We start from the raw sequence: 26,246 nt of genomic DNA, 5'->3' as shown, positions 1-26,246 counted from the left end.
GCCTCTATTCAGTGCTGCACATACTTGACATTGCCGCAGCCCAACATGACAACACCAACTTCTTTTGTAATTATTCCTACCAAAAATCTTAACCATATGAAATTGGTGCTTTTATAATCCAAAGATGGTCAGATATTGATAATTTCATATAGTTCTACCTCATATACTGTCCTTTAATTGTGTAATGAGATGGAGAAATTTTTCTTTTTGAAGTCAGTATATGAGTTTCCTCCTAAAGGCTTCATGAGCTCATTGAGCATTTACTTTGATATGCCAGACTGAAGTAGGCAGATCCTTTCCAAGAACAGGTGACAAGATTTCTAGTGGAGGATTGGTTTGCACTTGAGGTGAAGGGGGATGAGGCAACAGCAAGTTTACCACAGAGTGAAAACTCTGGAAATCAGTAGAAGCCATTAGGAGGCTTACCACTTCCTCAAGATCATGGACATGGATGTTTGAAGCAAACTTATCTCGATCTCAAGGATAAAGGTAGTTTCCACTGGCATCCAAGATACTAGTGTTCCATGTATTTCTTGAGAACAGTCAGCATGATGAGTCAGGAACCAAAGCTCTGTTTACTCATATGGTAGTGGCAAGCATTCATTAAAAGTTCATTGACCTAAGCATTTTGCTGGATGTCACAGATCTAAATTTTCCAAGTGCCTTGAACATGCACTAGAAACTTAAGGCATTCATTTTAAAAGCTTAGATTCTGATTGTCAGTCTGTCAGCTTTAAGGCAGGTAAAGTTATTCTGCCAAGGTATGTAAATTAACTTTTCTAGGGAAAATGAGGTCATAAACTAACAAACTGGTATATAAGAGAAGGGTGCCATTCGCTTTTATTGATAAACATATTGGGCATTAGCAAGATTCAGGTCCTGGGCTGTCCATCTACTATGTCATTTAAAGTATGGGCTAATGCTAAGTACAGGAAGCCTTATTCCAGTCTTCTTAGTGATTTCCAGGAAGTATGTGTGTGCTTTGCCTGAGCACATGTGTGTATATGCGTATTTTCCAATCTATGTCTTGACATATGTGTATATTATCTTCCCCCAACAATGTGTAAGCTTAAATACAGAGGCTGAGTTTTCCACTTCTTTAGTATTTCCCCTCTAGTATATTCCTTTTTGATTACTAAGTAATTGAAGTTTAATCTATATGAAAGGTTTAATAACTTACTTTTAAATATTCTTAAGTATCATTTTAAATGTTTAGCTCCATTATAACAGAAGATAGTGTGACTTGAGGAATCTCTGAATGTTAAATCCCTCATTAGGAGCGTATTTCAACATGCTTTGTTTATATTGGAGACAGTGGGTCTTCTGTATATTGTCATCACACAGGAGCACTATGATATTTAGTGACTATTAGAAATCTACTCAATTTAGGAAAAACATTTTGAAGAAAACACTGAGATTAAATAATTTATTACCATTGCTAAGATGAACACATATACTTGATACTCAATTTTATGCAGAACTTTAAAAAAATAGTTTTAATACAGTATCAAAATTTACACAAGTATTTTTGTCAAAAGACCAGTGTTCCTTGTATTAGCTTCTGCAGGCTCTACTGCAGGCACAAAAACTTGTTTTAAATGTCTTCAGAGTATAGGAATACAACAATTTAAGGATGAAAGCTTTTCAAGAGAAGGTGTAAATATAGCAAGTAATTTTCTTTTATACAGTAATAATATTCTCAAAATATAGAACATTTAAAAGAGCTTAAATCGTAACCCAATTATGATAATTAGAGAGATAATTCTATAGCAAATTAGTTAATAAATATTTTCTGAAAACAGAGGGCTGCTTTTTCATCACAATAACATTCAGAAAAGTATAACGAAATTCCTTTACACTCCTTCACCAGTGACAATTAATACATGTGTAATAAGCCCATTTAAAAATAAGAGCAATAACAGAATACCTGCTGTGAATCAAATCAGAGTAAATTAGAAGAAATCTGAAAATGGGAATTGTTGCATTCCTACTTTTATAATCTTAAACTACAGTAAAAACTTAGCATTCTGTCACAGGCCTCTTGCACATTCATACAAGAAACTATCATTGCATTTGGATAAACACAAAATACCTATCATAGCATTTCCAATACACACAGTCTATTTTTTTTTATATATATATATATATATATATATATATATATACCAAAAATAAGAAACTAAGCAAAGCTAGCACACCTCCTCTTCAAACCTCAAGCAATCTGAACAAGAGCTTTTAGTTTCAATAATGAAGGACATGCGTCAGTTTCATAAAACGTTAGATAGCTGCTGTAGGCAAAGAAAGCTTTTTTCATAAATGCAGTGCAATATTTTAAAGTTTACAGAAAGTTTATTAAATATAACAGCATGTCTAGAAACTGTAGAAATTGACATCTCACAGCTGGAAACACTTGGAAAAATTATGTGATTGTTCTTTAATTGAAATTGGTAATATTAACAGTAATGAATACACTGAATAAAGATGGAGGTTGATATGTCCCCAAGATGTCTTCATGAACGGTACATCAGGTTTAAAAGAAAAGGTATATTTATTTTGATCAGTTGAAATAAATGGTACTCTCTGATAAGCACTCTACACAGTCTTGCTACCCTTCTAGCTGGTAAGAAAAATTTATGTGGTATTTTTAGCACCTCAAAAATCAAAACAAAACCTCAGAAACCTAATTTATCTTGCATCCAAATTAATTATGCATCAGGGAACTAGTTTTATGTTGACTAAAATATAAGAAATAGGTGCTCAACTCTTCAACTTGGGAAGCTGGAAACCACGTTTTCTTATCTTGAATACAAGATGGTAGAACACTCCCACCATTATATGATGCAATGATTCAGTTCTATCAAAACTAGAGGCTCTACTGGACTCCTCCAATCATGCAGGTTTCCCAGTTACAATCTTAGACCTGAAGAGTCAAAGACTTTTTAGTTCTAATGAAAATATTGGTACCAAAATGGTTATTTTTTTCAAAGCTACCTTATTCGAGATTGACTGTTGTGAACATCAAAGTGAGAGACATAAAATACTTCAGTTATACTGAAGATTTTAGAGGGAAAATATGTGCAATGTACAATCACTCCATGTTATTCTTTGAGTCCAGGTTTGTGGAAAACCACTCTCTTCTTCTCTCTTATCTCTCTGGCAGTGGTGATGTGTCATGTTTGAAAGAGAGTGCTTCTCACATTGGTCCTTTGTACTGGTTTCCAGACAAATGTTGCCTAATTCCAGGACACGAACCTGCAGCATCTCCAAGTTTCCTCCATACAACCTTAAAAAAAGAAAAGTAAGTACCTTAATTGTCCTCTTCCGCAAAGAGATTTGTGGGTTGTTTTTTTTTAATGGGAGAATCTACCAGAGGAGCAAAGAGGGATATGAAGACAAGAGACAGGATACCCACATGATGAGCTCAAGCACAGAATGAAATGTGATGCAAGTTTCTAAATCACAAGAACTGCTCAGCAGGTGGGACTGCTATGCTTTGTTAGCAACCAGGGTCAAAATTCAAGAATGATGGTGCCGGCTTCCTTAGTTACAAGAGTGGTCCTCAACTCTGGCTGCACACTGCCTACATGGAGTTACTCTCAAACAGGAATGGTCACCTGTATGTTTTAAAGTTTCCAATGTGATTCTAATATGTAGCCAGAATTCAGAACACAGGAGCAAATTCCTCCTGGTTCCTATATTATATATTTATAATGAGGGATACCAAAATGTTTAATCCACTAAGGACCATGAAGGAGTTTTTGTTCTTAGCTGTTTAAGTGCTAAGCTGGTAGCCTTAGGGTCACTAGTACATGTCCCTAGTTTTCCCTGCAGAGTGGGGGCCTCAGTTATCATAAGTCTTGGCTACCAAACAGTATGGTATCTCAGATTACCACAATAGAAAGCACCCAAATGCAGAGAAAAGATAAGAATAAACTGAAGAATCACTAAAATAGATACAATCTGTCAAAATAAGACCACTGAAACCAACAATGATACACCAATACATTAACGTGAATTAGGAAACATGCAGTAGCAGTCATAACCCTTCTAGAGTATTTCATTGTAAGGATCAGGATCAGATTAGTTCCGTGAAAACTTTATACTGCTTTAACATGAACACAAAACCAGTCAGCTCATAATTATTCATAATTTTTTTTTCTCTTTTTAAAAAGAGCAGATACTCCAGGGAAAAACCAAGTACCATTCATGGTAACACACAAAATATAGGGTTCTGTCTACTTTCATTTATAAGCCAAATGGAACTGTTAGTGTCTGTGGTTTAGCAGACACTACAGTGTGGTGGAGATGTCCGGTCATATTTGAAGGGAGCTGTAGTTATGGTCCTTAAATATTTGGAAAGGAATGATGACAGCAGTGGAGGGCTCTAGCTGCATACAAGGGAGTTAGGAAAGTGTCATTTCTTAATAAACTGACTGAAGAGGTACTAATTCTGAATCGGGAAGCCAAAGGGTGCTATGGACTTTCCCTTTCTAGCCCTTAAATGATATATACAATTATATCTACCCAGAATGCTTCACGGATAAACTCAAATGATCGTGGATATAAGGCGGTAGAGGATTATAACTCAAAAGTACAACCCCTCTTCAAGTATTCAAATGTAGAATGCAGTGGGCCTTACCCCTGAAATTACCATGTAGTGAAAGGAAACTCAGAGAAGGCAGAACTCAAATAAGTCAAGGACATTAGTTAACTAAGAGAGCAGAACAGGTGGGTATATGAACTGAGATGGTTGCTGAGATGACCACTCAAGCACTTCAGCTGTTCTCAGGGAATTTACAAGAACCAAACACAAAAACCTAAGATGAAAAACCATTACTACAAAAAGGTAATTTCTTAGAGCGTGGTGTATTTTTGTGGTACAGTTTAGGAAGAGAATAAAAGCACTTCATGCTTACTAAGCAACATGATAGTACTATGAATAATAGTCTTTTCATTGTACAGATTTCAACAGCTTCTCTTCAGGAGGAATATCAGAGGCTGAGATGAAAACTTCTGTTATCTTTAGGTTCTACCTGAGTCTCTTACCTGATCTCATGCTATGAGAAAGCTTTACATTTCTGTGACATAACCGTAAAAGCACATAGTTCCTCTCATAGGTTTAATAGGTTTCAGAATCTTAGCTAGTTCCTAAGAAACCACTTACCTATGAAACTCACAATCTGTATTTTTCTTTATTCTCCAGTATTTGCTATGTGTTTTCGATGCTGATACAACTTACAGTGGTGACACAAATATTTTAAATCAGTGATTTTTCCTCTTGGCTTTTAAATAGTTTCCAAATATAGACGTGCTAATCAAATTTGAACTAGCTTGCTTTTCTCAAATTTTGGTGATCAAAGACAGAAAAGACACTCCAGAGAACTTCTGAAGGTAAACAAGGAGGACAAGCTTTTGGCTTTCTGAAGTCAACGACAGTGCCACTGCCTGTGGCCTTTTGAAGGATTTTTGGAAATATAGGCAAACAAAGATTAGTGCAAAACTAATCAAGATCAAATTCATTAGTGGGTGTCTTTTATGACTAAGAAATAAATTTTCTAATGTCTAGAAATCTTTCATCAAAAAACAGTCATTTACAAAAATTCTGGCATTCAGCACAGGGAGATGATCTCCTCTGTAAGATACATTGCTTTTCATTCTTGAGGAAAGAGAATTGAAGTGTCCAGGTTAATCACACTTGGGAAAGTGGGGAGAGCTGGTCCTCAAGGAAAATCTAGGTATACTCCTGACTTCACTCTTCATTAGGGAACAATTTGAGCAGGTAACTTAGGTTCAGGATCTTTCAAATTTAAAATGCAAGTGTGGGGTTCTTACCCAGGGGTTCCTATCCAAATTGCTCGTGATCTGGGTGAAACCCAGACTTCAGAATTAGGAAAGAGCCTTATATTTCTCTTTGAGAACCACTTGGGAATGACCTCTCTGGTTCCTTCTAGTTCTACATCAGTCTCTGAATTTTCTCATTATATAGTCAACAGATGAGATGCAACAGGCATCCCTGGGTGTGTGGCTCAAATGTTAAGGTAAATATTCAAACTGAAAACCTTAAGGACAGGTTGAAAAGCTACAGAGGGCGACGAACAGTGATGCATTTAGAAAATTATGACATCTAGAACTCATGACCTTTTGAAAGCAGACAAAAACATATGCAGGAAAGGAAAGCAAATTTGTGGAAAGGGTTGCAAAAGAAAACCAGCCACAACACGAGCAAGCAGGAGGAGACTGACACTCTTGCCCCAGCACATACAAATGCCGATGGGACTTGCTATTTAACATTTACTGGATTCCAGGAACACCTTAGGGAGGGAGATAAATGAGATATCTGGTCCTAATAGCCTAAAGCTTAAGGGTATTTCTAAGCTATTTTGATATCCTAATGGACACAGAATATAAGGATAAAATATCAAGGTAAAAATATAAAGCCAATTCAAACCAGTGCTTAATCGGCCATGAATTTTTGCTTTTAACAAATGTCTTCCCCTACAATATTCTATTTAGCTTTTTAATAAGCTTCACCAATTATATTCTTGCTTAAATGATACATCTAAGCTTATTACTCAAAAATTTAAACAGATAAAACAATTCAAATCACATTAATCATTACATAGATTATGCAATCATGAAATATCATGTCAGTTTTCTGCTCCTCCACGACTTCATGTATAGATTTCTGTGTCTATCTCTTTTAAGTTCTTATTTATCTCCTCTTACTATTTTTTGAGCTTAAATCAACCAGTGAAAGGTGAAGATACTACTTTGCATGATGTGAAGCATGCATATATGAAGAACTAGGGAAATACTAACAATTAAGACAGTGACTTTTTCCCCAAGTATAGTTGCAAATAATTTGAAGAAGACTGTTTTTCTTTGTTTATCAAAGGTTTTTAAAACACTGATTTTAAGGAACTTTTAAGAAACAGTATGAAATGGAAACTGATGCTATCAACTAGTAATATTTTAGAAAATTTACTCAAACTTTCACAGTTCATTCAGGAATACAGAATTGGCTGATGATCGCTTACCTGAATATATTATAACATTACTGTGTTAATAAAACTGCAAGTAAATTTACTAAAGATAAAAATCAAGGGGAATTTGGTTTGATTTTCATATAAAAATATAAAGGCAATTGGGCAGCATTTTAAAAAGTAGGTATTCATGAAGCAATAACTAAGCTGTGATGAGGCTTTCAACACAGAATACACAATAAAGCACATTAAACTTACATTGCACATTTCTCTGACTATAGCTTTTTCTGTCTCACTAAGGTCATGTTCATACTCTTTACCCTGTTGACGATCTATAGTTTCCTGAACATCCAAGACCTGGATTTGTTGAAAAGAGAAGCAAATTTCACACGGAAAAGAAAAAATTTGTTAGTTATGGATAAAAACCATCGAGGAGCTCCACTTTGTAAAACCTTTAGTTTTTCCATGTCTGCATATCAGGGTGGATTAGGATATGGCAAAATCTTTTAAAATAGCTGACTGTTCTGAAACCTATCTGGAGTCAGTTCTGCTTGATTTTCACGTGGCCATTAAGAGCAATATCACTAATAGTCAATTGAATTCATTAATGTCTAAAATAATTAGATGCATTTAGTTAATTTGGTCATTACCATAACCTGACTGTGTCAACCATTTGGACACAGTCAGTTAACTCTTGCTCCATTGTAAAGATAAGCAATATCCATTAATTACATGCCAAATAGTCCAAATGATATGTAGACACGGCCTGTAGAAAAAAATGACTAAAAAAGATGATAGTGACAGGTGACACTGGTCAGAACCCAGGAATATGTAACATAAGAACTTTTGTTAACATTAACACTACTGACCTGACAGTTCTCGCCTGGACATGTGCCCGGGGCCTCAGAAAGGACTATGGAGACAGCTCTTTGACCATAGCAAAGAGAAGCAGTGGCTCCCTAACAGTGAACATATTCGAGCAACACTATTTTTCATTAGAGCAAAGTGGGGATGAGATGCTTTTAAACAGTTTTAGAAACCTATGATTCAACTTCTCTAAATTATCACTAAATGGATTGAGAATAAAAGTCTTTGTAAAACATCTGTAAGGTTTTCATGTGGGGACAAAACTTTGGCTTCGAGTGCTATTTATTTTTCCCCACATCAGCTTATAAATCAAAGTGTTGATGATTAAAAAAAAAAAAAGAATGCCTTTCCTAAAAGCTCCTGTAGAATCCACACTGAACTGTAACACAGCTAAACTCCTTGGTTTTGCTGTCATCATAGTCAGTGCTGATGGCCACACCTAAAGGTGTCACCTGAGAATCTGCCCCAGTGAACAGCTGAACCAAAATAATTTAAGCCTAAAGTTGGACCTTCATGTCAGCTCATAGCTACTGAGACTACAGAGATATTTACAAGAGTTCAAATCTGTAATAATCTAATTCACAAACTACTTGCTTATTAACCGAAAACTTCTAACCATTATTACTGTGTAGATGCTACTTCTTAAAGTAGGCTGTGACAGTGGTAAAAAAAAAAAGAAAAAGAGCCTCACCCGAGTACTCAACTCTTATTGGAGTCAGTTCACAGTCTTTGTATACTTAGAGGAAATCACTGACTGTGCTCAGTGAACATTCATAGAAAACTGAAGAACTTCTGGAATAAGCTCATTTGCCTACAAATTCAATTTATAATGCACCTCAGAGAATGTTCTTCAAATCAGTTAATTTCTCCTAAATGAAGTGAAGCTCCAATTAATAGTTGTCATGAATTTTAAAGCAAGAAAAAGGTGGTGTTACTACTTTTGTGCTAATTCCTCATACTGATTTACAACACTTCCCCCCAACCATGACCATAGAGTTTATTATGGTCTGGAGTTTCTAGAGGTGTTTTTTTGTTTGTTTTTTTTTAATTTATCAGAAGATGAGAAAGTGAGCCATTGTCCTAAGTATTCCTTTCTGGATAGAAAAATCGTATGATATAAATCAGCTCTAGATTGGGAGCTTTTAAAGACATGTCTAGTGGCTACACTTCTTTTTTTTACATTGAGATATTCTAAAGATGCGTTTCCCAGAGGCGATGTTTGCACATATTTCTGTTTCACGACACAGTTAGCTCATGGAAGCAAATGCATGTTCTATATTCAAGAGCCTCCAGGCACCCGATCGAGATGCTTCAGTTGCTCAGTGTTACCCATTGGCCATGTGAGGACACTTATGTGTCCTGATTATAACATAATATCTTCCTTTCGAGATAATAAAATTTCATATGAAAATCAGAGCATGAATTCAGAGAAAACTGAAGAGCTCCTCCTTTCCTTCCCCTTCCTTCTAGGCCACACTCACACAGCTGCATTGAGGAATTTGGGGAAGATTGCAACGCTGATCTGATTTAATAAGGCAGTGGGCGAGACAGCTTTCAGACGGTTTGGAAAGTAGGGCAGCGTGCTGAATTTGGAGTAAGTATTTGCAGACGCTAATACTACACGATGGAGGCCACTCCTTCGCTTTCCCATTTCTAAAATGCTTTTCTGATTGCTAGAGCCTGATTTGTGCTAAAGTAACAGTATGTTTAGCATGCTGCTCCCACTAAACAGTATCCGATGCTGTCAGAGAGCAGGACATTCATTAGTCAGTAAACCAGCGCCCACCAGACGCAGGGCAGTGCTCGTCTTTCTGTTGCGCCTTCCTGCGAATTCCCCTCAGCTGCTCTGAGTTTTCCCAGCTGAGACAGGAAAAGCCGAATGCACCACCACTGGCCATCAGCCTGGTTCTGCCACCTCCCTTGTCAGCAGTCAGCATGTGTTTGGGAGAAGCCAGTGCATTTTGTCTAAGTTATAGCAAAGTACGGGGGGTTAAATCTACTGCTAAAACATAATCGTCCTCAAGTCAGGCAAGTATTGGGAAGTTCTCATCTACTTCCTTACTTTACGCATGCCAAGGACAGCGTGGCCCACTCCAAAAGAGTGCATTGTCAGGCTGTTGATAAATCATTCTGAAACCAAAACCGTTTTAGAAAAGTTGTGAAACCCATGTGGCAGAAGCAGGACTGAAGCATTCTCCCTAGTTTATGGCCCAGAAAGGTTTGGTCAAGGCTATGTGGTAGGAATTATAGGTAATTTGAAAACCAGTGTTTCAGACTTTGAAAATGATAAAACTTCAAGGAACTGTCTCAGTTTTTAAGATGATTTTGATTGCCTGCAGTTTCTTCTCATAGATAGGTAAATATTTCCATTGCTTATTATTAACTTTACTTACTGGAAATCTCATTATTGGTAAAGAAAAATAAATGATAATTTTCAGCCAACTCTTTTGTTAAGTCATTGCAGAATCTGAAGTAAAAGCCTAAAAATTTAACAGCTTCATGATTAAGACTATATATCTATTTTCTAATACTCTATAAAGAAGCATTAAAGCATTAACTAGTTTGAAGACTTAATTTCTATTTAGTGGTGAACAAAGTAGGTCTCTATTTCAAAACTTTTTTTAGTAAATTGCACAGTGTACTTCAATTGCATAAAGAAAGAAAAATACGGTATCCTTCCTTATTTTGGCCAACTGTTAACTCCCTGTATTTGAAGACACCCATGTTACAAACACTGCACAGAAAATACCTAAAACAGTATTTTACAGACATAGATATACATGCACAGACTTTAGCTTCAATGCAGATAGATATGAATCACATTTCTCAAAACAAAATGATAAAACTAGAGATTCAACCATAAGTACTCAAACCCATTGTTTAAAAAAATTAAAATCATACTTCAAAAATTAAGATAAAACATTACACTATAAGGGGTCAAAAAATAAAGTAGCTATGGTTAAAACAAGAGACCGTGAGGATTACCAGACTAGTAAACGAGCCACACACAACTGAAGTACTAGATAAACGGTTGTACACAGTTGGTTACCTTAAGAGAATGTATTACGGGTTCAGGCTGCTGAGGTGTGGTATGTCCACTGAAGCTAGCTGGAGAGTTGGGTGAACTGTTACTCCCATCAGCCCCTGATGACAACCTAAAAGAACCCTTAGTAGAAAATCAACAACTTTGTTATTAAAACAAAGGTCGTTTATAACTGCAGAGATGTCATTCAATATTCAATCGCACTGCCAAACGAGAATTAGCCATTTTGTTCATTTTTTTTTCTAGCCTGTCCTAAGATGCTGTCAGCCTGTTCATTGGAAGACACTTGCTGCTTAACCAGCAAAAAAGCCTTAAACAAGAGCCATCTCTACGCATGTCCAGATGTCACTTCTGATTTACCAAAGAGAGCAATACCCCCTAAGGAATGCCCATTAAGGGCATTTCAAGAATGATTTTTGAAACTTAAAAGATACTGAAGAGTAGGGAATTGGTGAGTTACTCCACAGCCGAGTTAAACATGCTCACTCAGCAAGACAAATGCCATCTTCCATATGTCTCAGAAAATGCAGACACGTCATATTCCTGCATTAAAGAAACAGTGTCTGAAGGAAAGACCTAAAGTGGAACATTTCCCAAAGAGATTTAACCAAATTAAATGTTTTCTTTAATAATTCTCTTATGAACTTTTAAAAATTGGAAGACAAAATAGATCACAAATGACATATTTCTAAGTTCAGTGACTTCCACTGAATGGCTGAAAAATCAGAACCTGGGCATTATTGATACGACCTGTGAGAGTCAGAGTCACCCATACAGGAACTGGGAAAAAGTAAAAATGTCACTTTTTCTCGGGGTTTCTTGGGAACAAGACTAAAGGATCAGGAAAGAAAAAGAACAGCAGTTATCTACCCTCTTAGCAAAAACAATCTAATGGGAATTCCATTAGATTGTTTTTGCTAAGAGGGTAGATAACTGCTGTTCTTTTTGAGGGCCTGAGAAGTTTTAATTTTTGTCCATCAACAAATCTGTACATTTTTTCATACCTAATAGATTAATAACTTCCATTTAATCTGATCCTAGGGACCTAACCCCCTGAGAAGGCGCCACTGAAGAAGCATCATGTGTGGTTGCATCAAGGGAAGAAACAAGAATGGTCTGGGACGTTAGTTCTCCAGCATCTACAGCAGAGCTTCGGTGTGCATTTTAGGGAGAAGCTGAGCACAGCAATAGAGGTATGGGTTTTATACAAACCATACTATTTGTAGAGAATTAACTCTTGAGTTTTACAAAGATTATTTATGCAATTTGGAATATCTTCTCCCTTCCCTTGTCACTGTCATTTCTTCCTATGTCTTTGAAGGCTACCTCTGCCACCTCACAAGCCAGCTGAGGCCATGTTCCTTTCCTTATGCAACCAGATCAGGTCCTGCCCCCACTCTCACTAGCCAACAGGGAGCGGAAGTCATGGAATATGACCTTTCGGTGACTTCTCCAGCTTCTGTCCTCCACTGTGACTAATGATTAAATTAATAGCAGGCGATGACACAGGACATGCAATTATAATAGCCTCAAACCTGTCTGGGAATAAATATTTGTAAGATTTGTCTTCCTGTATTTGTAATTCGGATCAAATCAGACATAATGGTACCCAACACAAATAACAGAAGGGGAACTATTTGAAGTTTCAAGATGATTAATAGGCACACCCTCCCCACCACCAAATTTTGGACATCTTCCTCTGCAGAGATCAAATATTTCCAAAATGAAGGGAGTTATAAAGGAAGCTCTTCCCTCAATAGCTCTGGTACTCTACTGTTCTCTTTCCCTACTGGTACCACCCTTATGACTCTTGAAAAGGCTTCTGAGATTACACAGAGTTCATGTCAACCCTCTCATGTGGGATCCACCACTGCAGTGCTGTGCTTCCTCTGACGGGTCAGCTAACTCGGCAGGGAGTGAGCCTTCCCCCTCTAGGCTGCACTCCCTTCCAGTTCATCCTTTCAGATCCTTTTATGCTTAGTAATTTTTTTTGGGGGGGGGGTTATTTATTTGTTAGACTTAGTTAGTTATTTTTAATGGAAGTTCTAGGGATTAAACTCAGGACCTCATGCATGGTTGGCATGCACTCTGACACTGAGCTATATACCTTTCCTCCTCAAATGCTTTTCTGCCCAGACCTTCTGTTTCAAAGGTTCCTTTCCAGACCTGGCAGAATGGTAGGCATGTCAATTCTAGCTTGCTTGTCCTTGGGCACGGGGCCTCTATCTTTCAGGGTATTTTGGTTTAGGAGAATATCTGAAATAGATGATAAGTAACTTCCCTAAACCCGTAGGCAATTTAGCACTGTTTAAACTTAAGGGTAGACCAAGACTATCCTTATCTATTCAGAAAAACACCTTTATTAAAGAAGTATTAATAATAATAGCTATGATGGAAACTACATAATGGGAAAAAACTCTGAGGGTTAAAGTTTTACTTCAAATTTGCTTTGTGAGCCATGGACTAGTAATCACTAGAAAGGTCAAAGTTCATATTTTATGTGGTTTCTTTGAGGCCACAAAGGTAACCAAATGCTTGGTAGAGTCGTACACTAACAGGTGCTAAGTAGTTTTCTAGATTATAGCAGAAACAAGCAGCTCATTCTATCACATCTCATTTAGTTACTATAAAATCAAAGGTTAGGTTTCTGTGTTCTTATTAGTAGAGTCAGACTAATATCTGGAGAATTCTCTGGGCTCTGTCAATACATACTCTCAGTGGACTAAAGCATTTTCACTGAAGTGTTATTTGAAACATGCTGAGTGAAATACTAGCACAACAATGATTTTAAACAGTCCCTTGGAGTTTATTTCAATAAGATTTTAGCCTGTTATTTAAATTGTATCTTGGCTGGCTCAGGAGACAGGAAATTTAAAAAGAGAAATATCCTAATAAAATTGGAAATGTGACTCCCAGCTTCGGGGATGCTTGTTTTAAAGCTACCTGTGATCACATAGTACACACCCCACCAGTTTGAAAGGGGCAAGAGATAATTTTCTAGGCTGGCTGTTAAGACATCTTTTGGTGTCTAACAATGCATTTACATGGCCACTGACCTTTAAATTCCTTTTCATGAAAGGTGCAGGTACATTCCTTCTCCAGTGCTTGGGGTTACTCAACTTTCTCTCCCAGACTTAGGGAAAAAACACTGAAGGCAACTGTTGAGGAGGTGACAGTCTATACTCCAGCCTTCCCTCCCCTGATGTGGATACACAGTGACTTTCTTTCATGTGGACTGATTTATTCTCCCCCCTCAGTGTAACTTTTCCTCTAGCAACAGAAGTGATCTGGTCAAGCACAAGAAAGTCAGCAGCTGACTCATCTTCACTCACCGGGAGAGTGGGCAGGCATCGTCCTATTCCTCGGCACCCTTGCCACCACTGCAAGACCCGCCGGGCTCTGGGCCCCCAGCCTTTCTCCATATTTGAGCTGTTTCTAGTTGGAGGTTGCCTTCTATTCTGGGTGGCCTTATATTTGGAACAATACAGTACAATCACTCAGAAAAATACTGTTTCCCAAGTCTCAAGAAAGCAGATAGAACAAGAAGCTTAATGAAATGAACCACAATGACCACGATGGCAAGCTTGTAACATGCACCTCTAATGAGGGAAAAAATTAAAACAAACTCACTGAATTCCGATACCTGAGAGCCAATACTGAACTGTTTTTAAAGTTTTGGGCAAAGGTATAATTAATTTTCAAGCTATCAAAAAGAGATGGATGACAATGCCAAAATTCCAGGAAAAATTTGAAGCTATTTATACAACTTAAGTTTGTTGGTTTTACTTGTGAGACAGAGAATTAACATAAATCTTAGAAATTATTTAAATGCAATTGGGAACACACTGACCTTTTGTTAAGAAACACAGATTGGGTAGGTATATTCAATAATGCTCAGAAAAACTGACATTGCATCAAATTCTCAGCAAAATTTCTGCACATTGTAAGTATATAATAAACTAAGAGACCACCACTGCATTAAAATTACTATTTTATGTGAGACAGATAACTAATTAATAGAAATTTTGATAATCATGCAATTCCCAAATGTCTGTACTGGTTGGAACTAGAGATATCACATAACTGACATAAAAAGAAAATACAAAAAATTTTTTCCCTAAATTTCAGTTTTTTCCCATACCCAAACTGTACTTTGTTTGGGGGTGGTAATTAAGGTTTATTTATTTTAATGGAGGTACTAGGATCAAACCTAGGACCTCATGCATGCCTAGTACACACTATACCACTTCCTGACCTTTACCCACCCCTCCCCCATGACCAAACTGTAATTTTATTAAAATGATCAGAAGCAAAATGCACTCATTTGACCATAATTTCCTGGCCCTGCCAACTTTCACTAAGACCTGTATCTAAGAATGCTGTCCTAAGGAATAAGAAAAAAAAAATTTTTTTAATACAGAAAATTTGCAAATATAGTCCAAAATATAGTTTCCAGTGTCCAAACGTTTAAGTTAATTTTAGAAGACTGAGAATGAATACATAATGTTTAGTTCTCATAAATCTATTATCCTAGAAGTATGTGGGTAGCCCTGGTCTCATTTTTATTTTACTCTTAATTTTTGGAGGCGGAACAATAAAGAACAATAAAGAAAATGTACCATGGTCTTAAGTAAAAAAGGGGACTAGTGATGGCCAGCAGTTGGTACTCACATTTTTCTGAATCTACAAAATCAGTACCAGTTACCTATTTAAGAAGTCACACATATTCCCCACATGTAACAAACAGAAAGTTACATATTTGTACCTGGACCATAATGACCATTTCATCAAAGCAACACTGATTTAAACTTTGCTTTTTTAGTAATCATTTCACGTGCCAGTGTGTTATTTATTTCCATCATCAAAAAAGAGGTATATCCAATAATTTATAACATGGCTGATGGCTTAAAATTCACTTCCCACCCCAATCTGCATGGTTCTATTTCTGAGATGATCATTAATGCAGATTTTTGACAAATGAGGTCTCTCTTCCAATTTTGGTTCTCTTCAGGGCTGATGCATCGCTCAGATCTTAACGATTTTTGGATTCAACAACCAAGTGAAACATAAAAATTCCTTTCACTCTTCTTTACTGTATAGTGAGAATAAACCCCAGTGCCTCTCCACTGTAACAAAGCTTATAATCATAACCCTGACATCTAAGGTAACATCTCTAACCATTTAGATGCCTGCTGGAAAGAGCACTTTCAAAAAGTAGATACAACATGCGACAGCTGTGACTTTCAGTATCTTGTAAAAGGTTCTTTTAAAACATATTAACTACAGCTTGTATAGCATTATTAACCTCATAAGAGGGGACAATATACAGGCCAGATTTTTATGGAAGAATAAAGTACCTGAAGATAGCACCATTTTAAAGGAAAAGGTACTCTTAGAATCAGGATTATTGACTTTCTACTGATGTTAGCAATGTTTTATTTTAATCCAGGCCATGGAAAAAATGTGTTCTGGACCAGCCATCATTTTTGACCTTCAAGTAAAATATATCTGAATAGTATTTATAAACTAATGAAGGGTTAGCTCTTTGCTAGCTCTGCAGTTGACAATCTTGCTCTTTTCTGAAGACAGCTGTAGAAAACAAGCCTTCAGTAAAGTAACTCAGTGGTTGAACTTGTTTCTAGCAACTTCAGAGCCTGAAGCGGGAAAACCCCAGATTCTGACCATCCACTGGGAGGACAATTCCAAACAACCTTAAGAAAGTCACTCCCTATTTTCTGAGGAATTCTATTTTGCTTTGTTTTCTGCAGTTTTCCAAAAATCCAAATGCATTTTAAAAAGGTCATGCACGAATGACTCTACTATTCCAACAGAAATCTGTGTACTCAGCAGCCACTTTATATATAGTTACATAGAGTAACCTGCAAATTATTTTAGGTGTAGTGATGGTCCAGCCTAAATGCTAATAGCAAAGTGATGCTCTGCATCAAGACTGTGTGGGAGGTAAGTGACAGATAATTTGCTACGTGGCAAGTACTCCTTATAGAAATCACAGATTCTAATATTGTAAGCAAACATCCTAGATAGGGAAACAAAAGCACACCTCAGCATAACGCAGAACATGTATGACAAGCCCACAGCTAACATCATTCTCAGTGGTGAAAAGTTGAAAGCATTTCCTCTAGGATGAGAAACAAGACAAGTATGTCCTCTCTTGCCAGTTATTCAACATGGTGTTGGAAGTCCTAGTCATAGAAATCAGACAAGAAAAAGAAATAAAAGAAATACAGATTGGAAAGAAATAAGTAAAAGTGTCACTGTTTGCAGATGATACTATATGGAGAAAATCCTACACACACCACCAAAAAACTAATAAAGCTCATCAATGAATTTAGCAAAGCTGCAGGATACAAGATTAATACATATAATCTGTTGCTTTTCTATACACTAATAATGAACTACCAAAGAGAAAGTAAGGAAACAATGACACTTAAAATTGCATCAAAAGCATGAAATACAAAGGAATAAATTTAACCAAGGAGGCAAAAGACCTATAGTCTGAAAAGAATAAAATACTAATGAAGGAAATTGAGGATGATACAAATAAATGGAAGGATATCTCATATTCATGGGTTGGAAGAAATAATATTCTTAAAATGTCCATACGACCCCAAAGCAACCTACGTATTTAATGCAATCCTATCAAAATACCCATTACATTTTCACAGTACTAGAACAAATAACCCTGAAACTTAAATGGCATCACAAAAGACCCCAAATACCAAATCAATCTTGACAAAAAAAACAAAAACAAAAAACCAAAGCTGGAGGTATCACACCCTGAGTTCAGAGTATTACAGAGCTACAGCAATCAAAACAGTATGGTACTGGCACAAAGACAGACAACATAGATCAATGGAACAGAATAGAGAGCCCAGAAATTAACCCACACATTTATGGTCAATTAATCTATGACGAAAGAGTTAAGAATATATACTGGGGAAAAGACAGTCTCTTCAATAAATAGTGCTGGGAAAACTGAACAGCTACATGTGAAAGAATGAAATTAGAACATTCTCTCATACCATATACAAAAATAAACTCAAAATGGGTTAAAAACCTAAATGTAAGGCCAGAAACTATAAAACAAAGTGAAAAATAGGCAGAACACTCTGACATAAATTGTAGCAATTTTTTGGGGGGAGAGAATCTGTCTCCTGAGGAAAACAAAAGCAAACATAAGCAAATGGGACCTAATGAAACTGCACAGCAAAGGAAACCATCAACAAAGTGAAAAGACAACTTATTTAATGGGAAAAATATTTTCAAATGATACAACCAATAAGGGATTAGTATTCAAAATATATAAGCAGCTCATAAAATTCAGTATCAAAAAACAACCTGATTAAAAAATAGACAGAAGACCTGAATAGACATTTTTCCAAAGAAGACACAGAGATGCCCAGCAGGCACACGAAAAGATGCTCAACATCATTAATCATCAGAGAAATGCAAATCAAAACCAAAATGAGATACCACCTAGAATGGTTATCATCAAAAAGACCACAAATAACAAATGTTGGTGAGGATGTGGAGAAAAGGGAATCTTTGTACACTATTGGTGGGAATGTAAATTGGTGCAGACACTATGGAAAACAGTAAGGAGATTCCTCAAAAAATTAAAAACAGAACTACCATATGGTCCAGCAATTCCACTCCTAGGTATTTATCCAAAGAAAATGAAAACAGTAATTAGAAAAGATAAATGCACCTCTATATTCACTGCAGCATTATTTACAATAGCTAAGATATGGAAGCAACCTAAGTGCTCATCAATAGATAAATGGATAAAGATCATGTGAGATATATGTATATAAATGAAATATTACTCAGCCATAAAAAAGAATGAAATTTTGCCATTTCCAACAACATGGATAGACCTGGAAAGTGTTATGCCTAGTGGAATAAAGTAGGGAAAGAAAAACACTGATGTTATCATTTATATGTGGAATCTTAAAAAAAAAAAAAAGGATGAATATAACTAAATAGAAACAGACTCATAGATCTAGAGAAAAAAACTAGTGGATGCCAGTGGGGCAAGGAAAGGGGAAGGGCAAGGTAGGGGTAGAGGGTTAGGAGGTACAAACTGCTAGGTATTGAAATAAATAAGCTACAAGAATGTATTGTGCAGTATAAGGAATATAGCCAATAATTTATAATAACTTTAAATGGAGTATAATCTATAAAAATTTTTAATAACCATGTTGTACACCTTGAATTAATATTGTAAATAAACTATAACTTCACCTGGAACTAATACTGTAAATCAACTATACCTTCAATTTAAAAATTAATAAAAAACATTTAAAAAATTATATATGAGAATTATTATATGAAAATAAAATAAGTCATGAATTCTGATACTGTAAGCAAACACCCTAGATCAGGAAACAAAAGCATCCCTTCAAATCACTGAATAAGACAAAACACACGGTACCACTTCCTCCTTTCATCACATGGTATCTGGGAGCTCTCCTTCCATGAAAATTGAGATTTAGGATACTTTTTAGTATTGTCCTTAAAATAACTGACTTCTTCAGAATTAAGGGGAAAAAGTGAAGCCATTCAAAATTTTAAAAGATCATCAAAACAAAAAGAAAGCACTCATATTACTTACGGTCTCTGAGTAAAATTATTCTAATTCATAATGTGAGTTTTAAGAGAACTAGCAAGATGAAGCTATTGTGATTAAGTTATCATCTTGCTATTTTGTGATTACATTTTATTTATTACTGTTTTAGTAAAATTACTTTAATCAACACTCTGGAAGTTTCCATTCTGTTGCCTTGTAGAAGTACATTTTAAAAAGTTTAACAGGAATAAAAGAATATTATGTTTTTATATTTTATCATATAGAACATAGGCTTCCCACTTAGATATAAATCAGATATAATGCATTTGTAACAAACATTAGAGTCCAGCCCTCTTACCTATTATAGGAAGCTGACTATGAAAGCCTAAAGATTGATCGGCTAAAATGGTTTCCTGTTAGTTAAAGGTGTTTAATTTTTTATAAGTCCTGAAGTGAGGTCAAACTATCAAATAGTGCATCAGACCTCATGAGCATGCATAGCTAGTTCAGGAGGCAGGATGAATTCTCTTTCCTTACTGTGTAGCAGGAGAAGTTGCTTTGCTTAATCTCATCAGGAAAATAATACTTTGTTCAGACTGACCAGTCTTCATTCTGACATACTGCAATACTACACCAGTAAACAAATAAAAGCTCAGAGTAGAAGACATTTTTAAAGGTCACCTTGACAAATCTTCTCCAAAAGATTCCTGTGAATGGGCTTAGAAATATTCAGAGACTCTCTGCTTTTCTCTAATAGGTAATATTTAGTTGACTGTATTCAGAGAAAAGTACATTTTTAATTTAAATAAACTAAATGATCTATTCAATACTGATTTAAAATATTAGCCAGTTTCCTGGATTTACAGAACTTCAGTCATTTATTCACTCAACAAATATTTACTGAGTACCTACCAGAGATAATAGCCCATACTATGCCAGTTGGTATCTGTAACAGTAAATTTTTGAAAGAGAAGCACAGTTAAGTTTGGACTGTAGGGTCACAATGCCTAGGTTCAGATTCTTGATCTGACACTGAGCAGGTTCAGGACCTCTCTGCACCTCAGTTTCTTCATCTGTAAAATGTGTGCAGTAATGGTGCAGTGGTACCTCAGTCTACGCGTTCGGTTACTCACATGAAAAGAGCTTTTACAGCGGTGCCTGGCCCACGTTACGTGCTCTCTAAATAGTTGCTGTCATTATCATGAATGTTTTTGCTTGGCTTGACAACACATTTTATAACTTGTTTGTCAGTCTACTTTCACATGTTTATTATTTAGAGCAGTTCTGAACCTGAGGTGATTTGGCCCTCCAGCGGGGGACATTTGGCAAAGATGTCTGTGGACATTTTTAGTTGTCAAAACTGGGCAGTATCTGTGGGCGTCTAGTGGGTGGCAGCCAAGGACGCTGCTGACTGTCTGACAACGCACAGGACAGCCCCCTACAACGAAGAGCTACCCAGCCCCCAAATGTCAATAGTGCTCAATTTGAGAAACCCTGATTTAGAGAAAGAAGTATGTTGGAAAACTGCCAAGCCAAATTTCTGGTGATAGCTCTGTAGCAGATTTTGCATATGAAGACAAGTCACCCACGTGATTTGGAGTTTATGATGATTTTAAAGGAAATGCAGCCTTAGCCCTCAAGGACTCAAAGTATAAAGGCATCCTTATTTCTACCCCCAAACAGGAAAGTGCCCTTTCTAACAAAAGGAACAGAATTAAAAATACCTGATACATCCTTCTGTAACAACATGAGCAGAAACAAAATTCTGACTGGACAGGCACAGGGCAGGAGTCCAAAGAACAAAGAGCTCTCAGCGTGGAGAGAAACAGCACGCTGCAGCGCCATGAAAATTGAGACACCAATCCCACAGAGAATAAAGTTGGCAGAACGGGCTTTGTGGACATTATGGAAGAAAATGGAACTTCCTCAGCCATACAATAGGTAGTCTATTTAAGTAGTCACACTAGGAAAGAATAAAATTGCCAGCAAATAGAAATCAGGGCCCTGACACTTGAAACAACATCTCAGTGCAGACGAGAGCATCCTGTGACAGGCAGGCAGAGGGGACTCAGAGGGAGAGAACTCCGGACCCAAACAGGGCCCTTTCTCTCCTTCACATGCAGCTAAGGGCTGTGGTCTGTTGACATGTTTGTCCCCTCAGTAGGTAGAAGACTCCTTGTGGACACGTCTTGGTCATCACAGCTCTCAATTACTAAGACCCTACTACACGTTAGGACTCCCCTAAGTGTTGTCAGTTAAAAGATTATTAAGACTAGCTAATACAAGCTCCTACTACAGCTTAAAGTCTATTAAGACACAAACTGTGATGATTTTTTCTTTTGGTTTGGGGCCCTGAAAGTCTTCCATTTTTTGTACTCATCATTTTGCTCCTGGGAGAGCCTGCAGATCTGAGGAGGATCAGGGTGGTTTGGAATGGCCCACGGGCTCTGAGGGCTCAGAACAGAAGTGTGTGAATATTAATAACGCCTACAGAGGAACCGGTGCAACCCAGCCGAACATCAGCCTCGGGCCCCATTTGACTTTCTCCACTGCGGGTCCAGAACTGCGGCCACAAGTTACATGAAGTCTGCATCTCTAATAACCCAAGGATTTTGAGACTTGAGATTTTACAACATCATCGAAAGAATTTGTTGAGAGTTGCTAACAATTCACTTTGGAATACTGCATGAGTCATGACATAAACAAAAAGCAGTAGGGTTCTAGCTAAATACAGTTATTAAGAGAAGAGTTTATTTCCGGTTCTGACTTCCTTCTCTTTGGGTATGGAGTCCCAGTGATGCTTCTCTGGATCCCATGCTTTCCATGTCCCACACTAGTGTGACCCAGGATGTCACTCTCTTGATTTTGTTTCCTTATTCCCTCATACGCTTTCTCTTGTTCTGGAATAGGTTTTGGAAAAAGCTTGCTTCAGTCCTGGCTCTGCTGATGAACAAGTCATGATCACATGAACTCTGCTTTCATGGCTTCACAAATGGGTGTAATGACCCTGACCACTCACTGTAAGGTGAGCCGATACAGACTCTTGTTCATAGCCCTGTCACATTTTACAGTAATGTTTAATGTATCTCAAAGCAACTTGAGGTGACTGCACTGGATGTTTATTATTTCTGTAATCATAATGAATGACATGCTATCTACACAGGTAGTTGCTCAATAAACTTAATGTATCAAAGGATGATCAAAATCTATGTATGAGACTGGCTTTTCCTCTGTCATCTCAGAAATCTCTGTGTAAATGCTTTACTTGTGTGCCTGTGTACATGGTAACTAGTAGGTGCTCAACTATTTGTCAGGTAACTAAAGCACACTTCTAGAGTGCTGAATGGCCTGAAATGGACATTTCTGTGATGGCCCATATTTTGGGCATACACAATTTAAGTCTACACAATTTAAACACAGACTAAATTCCCACTATTTTTTATCTCTCATTAATCAGTTATTATTTGAGCAAAATAAATTTATCCTGAAAATCTTGAGTCAGTCCCGTCTATTTCTAAAGCTACAGTGAAGCTCAAGTTTGTTAAACAAACAAACAAACAAAAACCCCACAGTAACTGAAGAGATTATCAGGAATGGCTAGCAGACCAAAAGTGGAAATAAGACATTATTACTGAGGCATCCAAAGCATGTGCTGATTTCCATCAAAATCATTATGTAATGCCAAACATCAAGTAGTGAATATAAAAAAATTATCATCAAAAGTGTCATTAGCTAATTCATAGGCTAATCTGTAAGTATCCAGGTATTCCCAGCTAAGGAAGCCAAAACATAATATTTATTCACTCACTCCTCATTTATTATGTCAAATAATGGCTAAGGTTGAGGCCTATTGAATCACAGCTGAGGTGGTAAGGAGCTTCAGTCTACAGAACCTGAAACTTTAAACAGTTGTCCTGTTCAGGAGGATGTTCACCCAGAATGCAAGGGACGGAGCAGCAAGGACTGAGGCTGCCACGAAGGGCAGGAATCAGCTCATGGAGAACGTTCTGTACCATACGAAGGATCTGAAACTTACTCTGTGCTGAGGCATGAGCTGTGTGATGAGGTCTGATTTGGTTTTATGGATTGCTCTAGTAATAATGTGGAGAATGATTTGGGTGGGACAAGACTAGCTGGGATGAAGTCCAAGTAGAAGATGAACAAAGAGGTTCAAATGAAAAATGATTGTCCGTCACTTACCCAGGACAATAGCAGAAGGAATAAAAAGGATGATATTGATGGATTAAAGGGCAGGACCTTTTGAGCCTTAATATTTATTTGAATGCAGACAGGCTGAAAGAGGAATCCAGGATGGCTCCCAGTTTTCTGGCTGGGTACCAGCTAAATAAATGGTCATGCCATTAACCAGGTAGGAAATGCCAGGGGAAGTTATATATCAAACTCTTTTAGATTTTAAAATCGAGATCAAAGAGGTCATTAACAATATAAAACGCAAAAGCATCTTTCTCACAAATACCTCCCAAAAATGGTTTTCTTATGATATGTAAAATAAGCATTTGCAAAATATTTAAAATGTAAATGATTTTAAGTCCATGCCATGATGAAAACATGTTCTTGGAAGGAAAAGAAAGTAATTCTGAAATATCTATGACTCCAGGTGAAACTTGCAGAAACTTAAATACAGTTTCCAGAAAAAAAAACAATAAATGAAAGTAATTACGGGAGTTAGCAGGATGCCTTTTGACAAGAATTAGAGAGGGCAAACCCCAGGAAGAAAAGAATTACTATCTTGAAAGGGCGCAAACAGTAAACACCCTGTATCTCTGTAGCCAGAGCAACAACAGAGAACAATGATGAAGGACTGGTTAAAAAAAATAGCTGTTAAACAATAGGTAGGAAATGTGGACAATTAGACTTACGTACATTCTGCTTCTAGGTAAAGGAGTTTATGTGCTTAATTCTTGTCTTTTATTAACTATACACCTCCCAGTGAGAAACACTGACATTTCTAGAAAAAAAAAGAAAAATGATACAGATCTAAATGGCTTTCCAATCAGGCTGACGTTAAAAAGTAAAAGTTTACGGCACTGTTGCTGAGACAAACATACCTGAATATTTCTAAGTCTCAGGCTTATAAAAAAAGGAAGGTGGGGGAGCATGAGTAGGACTGAGAATCAGGGCATGGAACTGAAATGCCAGTGTAGATGCAAAAGCAAGAAGGTAATGCTAACTAACACTGCACTTGGCTTGCAGAGCAGAGCCGACTGTGTTAAATACTTCAGACTCTTCAGAGCCCAGTGGAAGACATGAAGCTAGAGCCCCAGGGACTAAACAGATATTGAAGACAAATACTCATTGAGCTGACTAAGAACTATTACACTGTGAGGTGGTGGTTACTGCCCTGGCTTTGGCCTAAGGAAGGGTCTACAGTTTCTTCAAGCAGCCTCCAGTCCACAAAGCTCCCGCACAAGATGGGAAGGTCAAGATAGGAAGGAGAGAGGTCAACAGAGAGGTGGAGAGAGTCAGCTTCATCCAAGGGTGGCGGCCGCCCCAGGTTACGCAGGCATAACACAAATCAGTACAGCTGCCTGTCAGACCGCAGCTCCACCCAGGCCATTTGCTGGAAGCTGAGTCTCGGAGCGTTTGCAATGATCTGACTCTTAAAGGTTTACAGAAACGAGAGTGGCCCAAACGAATCCAGGCCGTGCAGCCTCTGTACACGTGGTTGTACCAGAACCACCAGCAGGGAGACAGGAGGTCTCCCATTACTGAGAAGGCCATTAGAACCCAAAAGGAAACATCACAAACACACGAGCTCAGTTTTCACAAACAGCTCTTACTCTAGGGAAGGACGACAGTAAGTGATTTAAAAATATGTCTACTTGTGCACTACTTCCTAACATAAATAATTCTCCTTCCCTACCTTTAAATCTTGGAGGGTCCTGGGGCACAGTCCACACACCACTTCTCTTTTTTCTCAACACTCATTCACAGAAATTTCTAATTCAGTCCCATGGCCATGGATTCTTTCAAATTCTTATATCTAGCCCTTTCCCATGAGTTCCATATATGCACATATGTATGACATCTCCTTGTTGATGTCCAACATCTCAACATTACCACGCCCAAAATAGAACTTGATTCCCCTGCACCCCCTAATCTGTTCCTCCCAGTCTTCCCATCTCAGTAAAAAGCACCAACAATCATACAGTTGCTTAGATCAAAATCCAGGGACCATCCTTGATTCTTCCCAGGACAGCAACACTCTACCACCCCTGGGCTGCCATTCACCACAAGGTCTATGTAAACAGCTCCTCCTGGGGCCTGTGAAGCCATGTGTGGTCTCTTTCCTTTATATTTCACATCCAATCTGTCAAAAAGCACTCTCAGCTCTACTTCAAAACATAGCACTGTGAATCCCACACCTCCTCACCATTTCCACCCCTGGTTCAAGCTATCATCAGCCCGCTTAGTCTACCAAAGTAGCTCCCTGATGAGTGCACCTGTGTCCCCTCTCCCTGTCTACTTTCTTCAGTCTGGTCTCAACCCAACATTCACAGAGACCTTTGGAAAATGTAAACAGATGATATCACACCCTTGCCTGATTCCTCCAGTGGTTTTCCATCAACTCAGACCTAAATCCACACACATGACCTTGGTCAAACAGCGCACCGGGTCTGTTCCCTGCCTGTCTCTCTGACTTCATCTTTTCTTTCTCTTCATCTCACTCATTCTGTTCCAGTCACTCCAGCCTTCCAGCTTCTGAGTCCTCAAACATGCCTATCTCATTCCTACCTGAGGC

The 26,246-nt window shown here is 37.5% G+C and overlaps 1 protein-coding gene across 11 annotated transcripts in view; it reads right to left on the bottom strand.

Annotated features, from left to right (window-relative positions):
- CCDC85A (coiled-coil domain containing 85A) overlaps nucleotides 1-26,246 on the bottom strand; it is a 1,028,435-nt gene that overhangs the window by 436,853 nt on the left and 565,336 nt on the right. Inside the window, exons 4-7 of one of the 11 annotated variants that reach the window (XM_010951881.3) lie at nucleotides 14,226-14,360; nucleotides 10,900-11,016; nucleotides 7,242-7,340; nucleotides 3,047-3,283 (exon numbers count right to left, since the gene is read on the bottom strand). The exons of 2 other annotated variants lie outside the window; for them this stretch is intronic. In XM_010951881.3, coding sequence (XP_010950183.3) covers nucleotides 3,194-3,283; nucleotides 7,242-7,340; nucleotides 10,900-11,016; nucleotides 14,226-14,360 — 441 coding nt within the window. In that variant the 3' untranslated portion in view covers nucleotides 3,047-3,193. Of the gene's footprint in view, nucleotides 1-2,139; nucleotides 3,284-7,241; nucleotides 7,341-10,899; nucleotides 11,017-14,225; nucleotides 14,361-26,246 lie in introns of those variants that run through there. 8 more of the 11 variants (XM_074341159.1, XM_074341164.1, XM_074341160.1 and 5 more) reach the window with 8 other exon arrangements.

This window comes from Camelus bactrianus, chromosome 15 (genome assembly GCF_048773025.1).
Source record: "Camelus bactrianus isolate YW-2024 breed Bactrian camel chromosome 15, ASM4877302v1, whole genome shotgun sequence".
Lineage (NCBI taxonomy): Eukaryota > Metazoa > Chordata > Mammalia > Artiodactyla > Camelidae > Camelus > Camelus bactrianus.
This window is presented reverse-complemented; position numbering and strand designations above follow the sequence as displayed.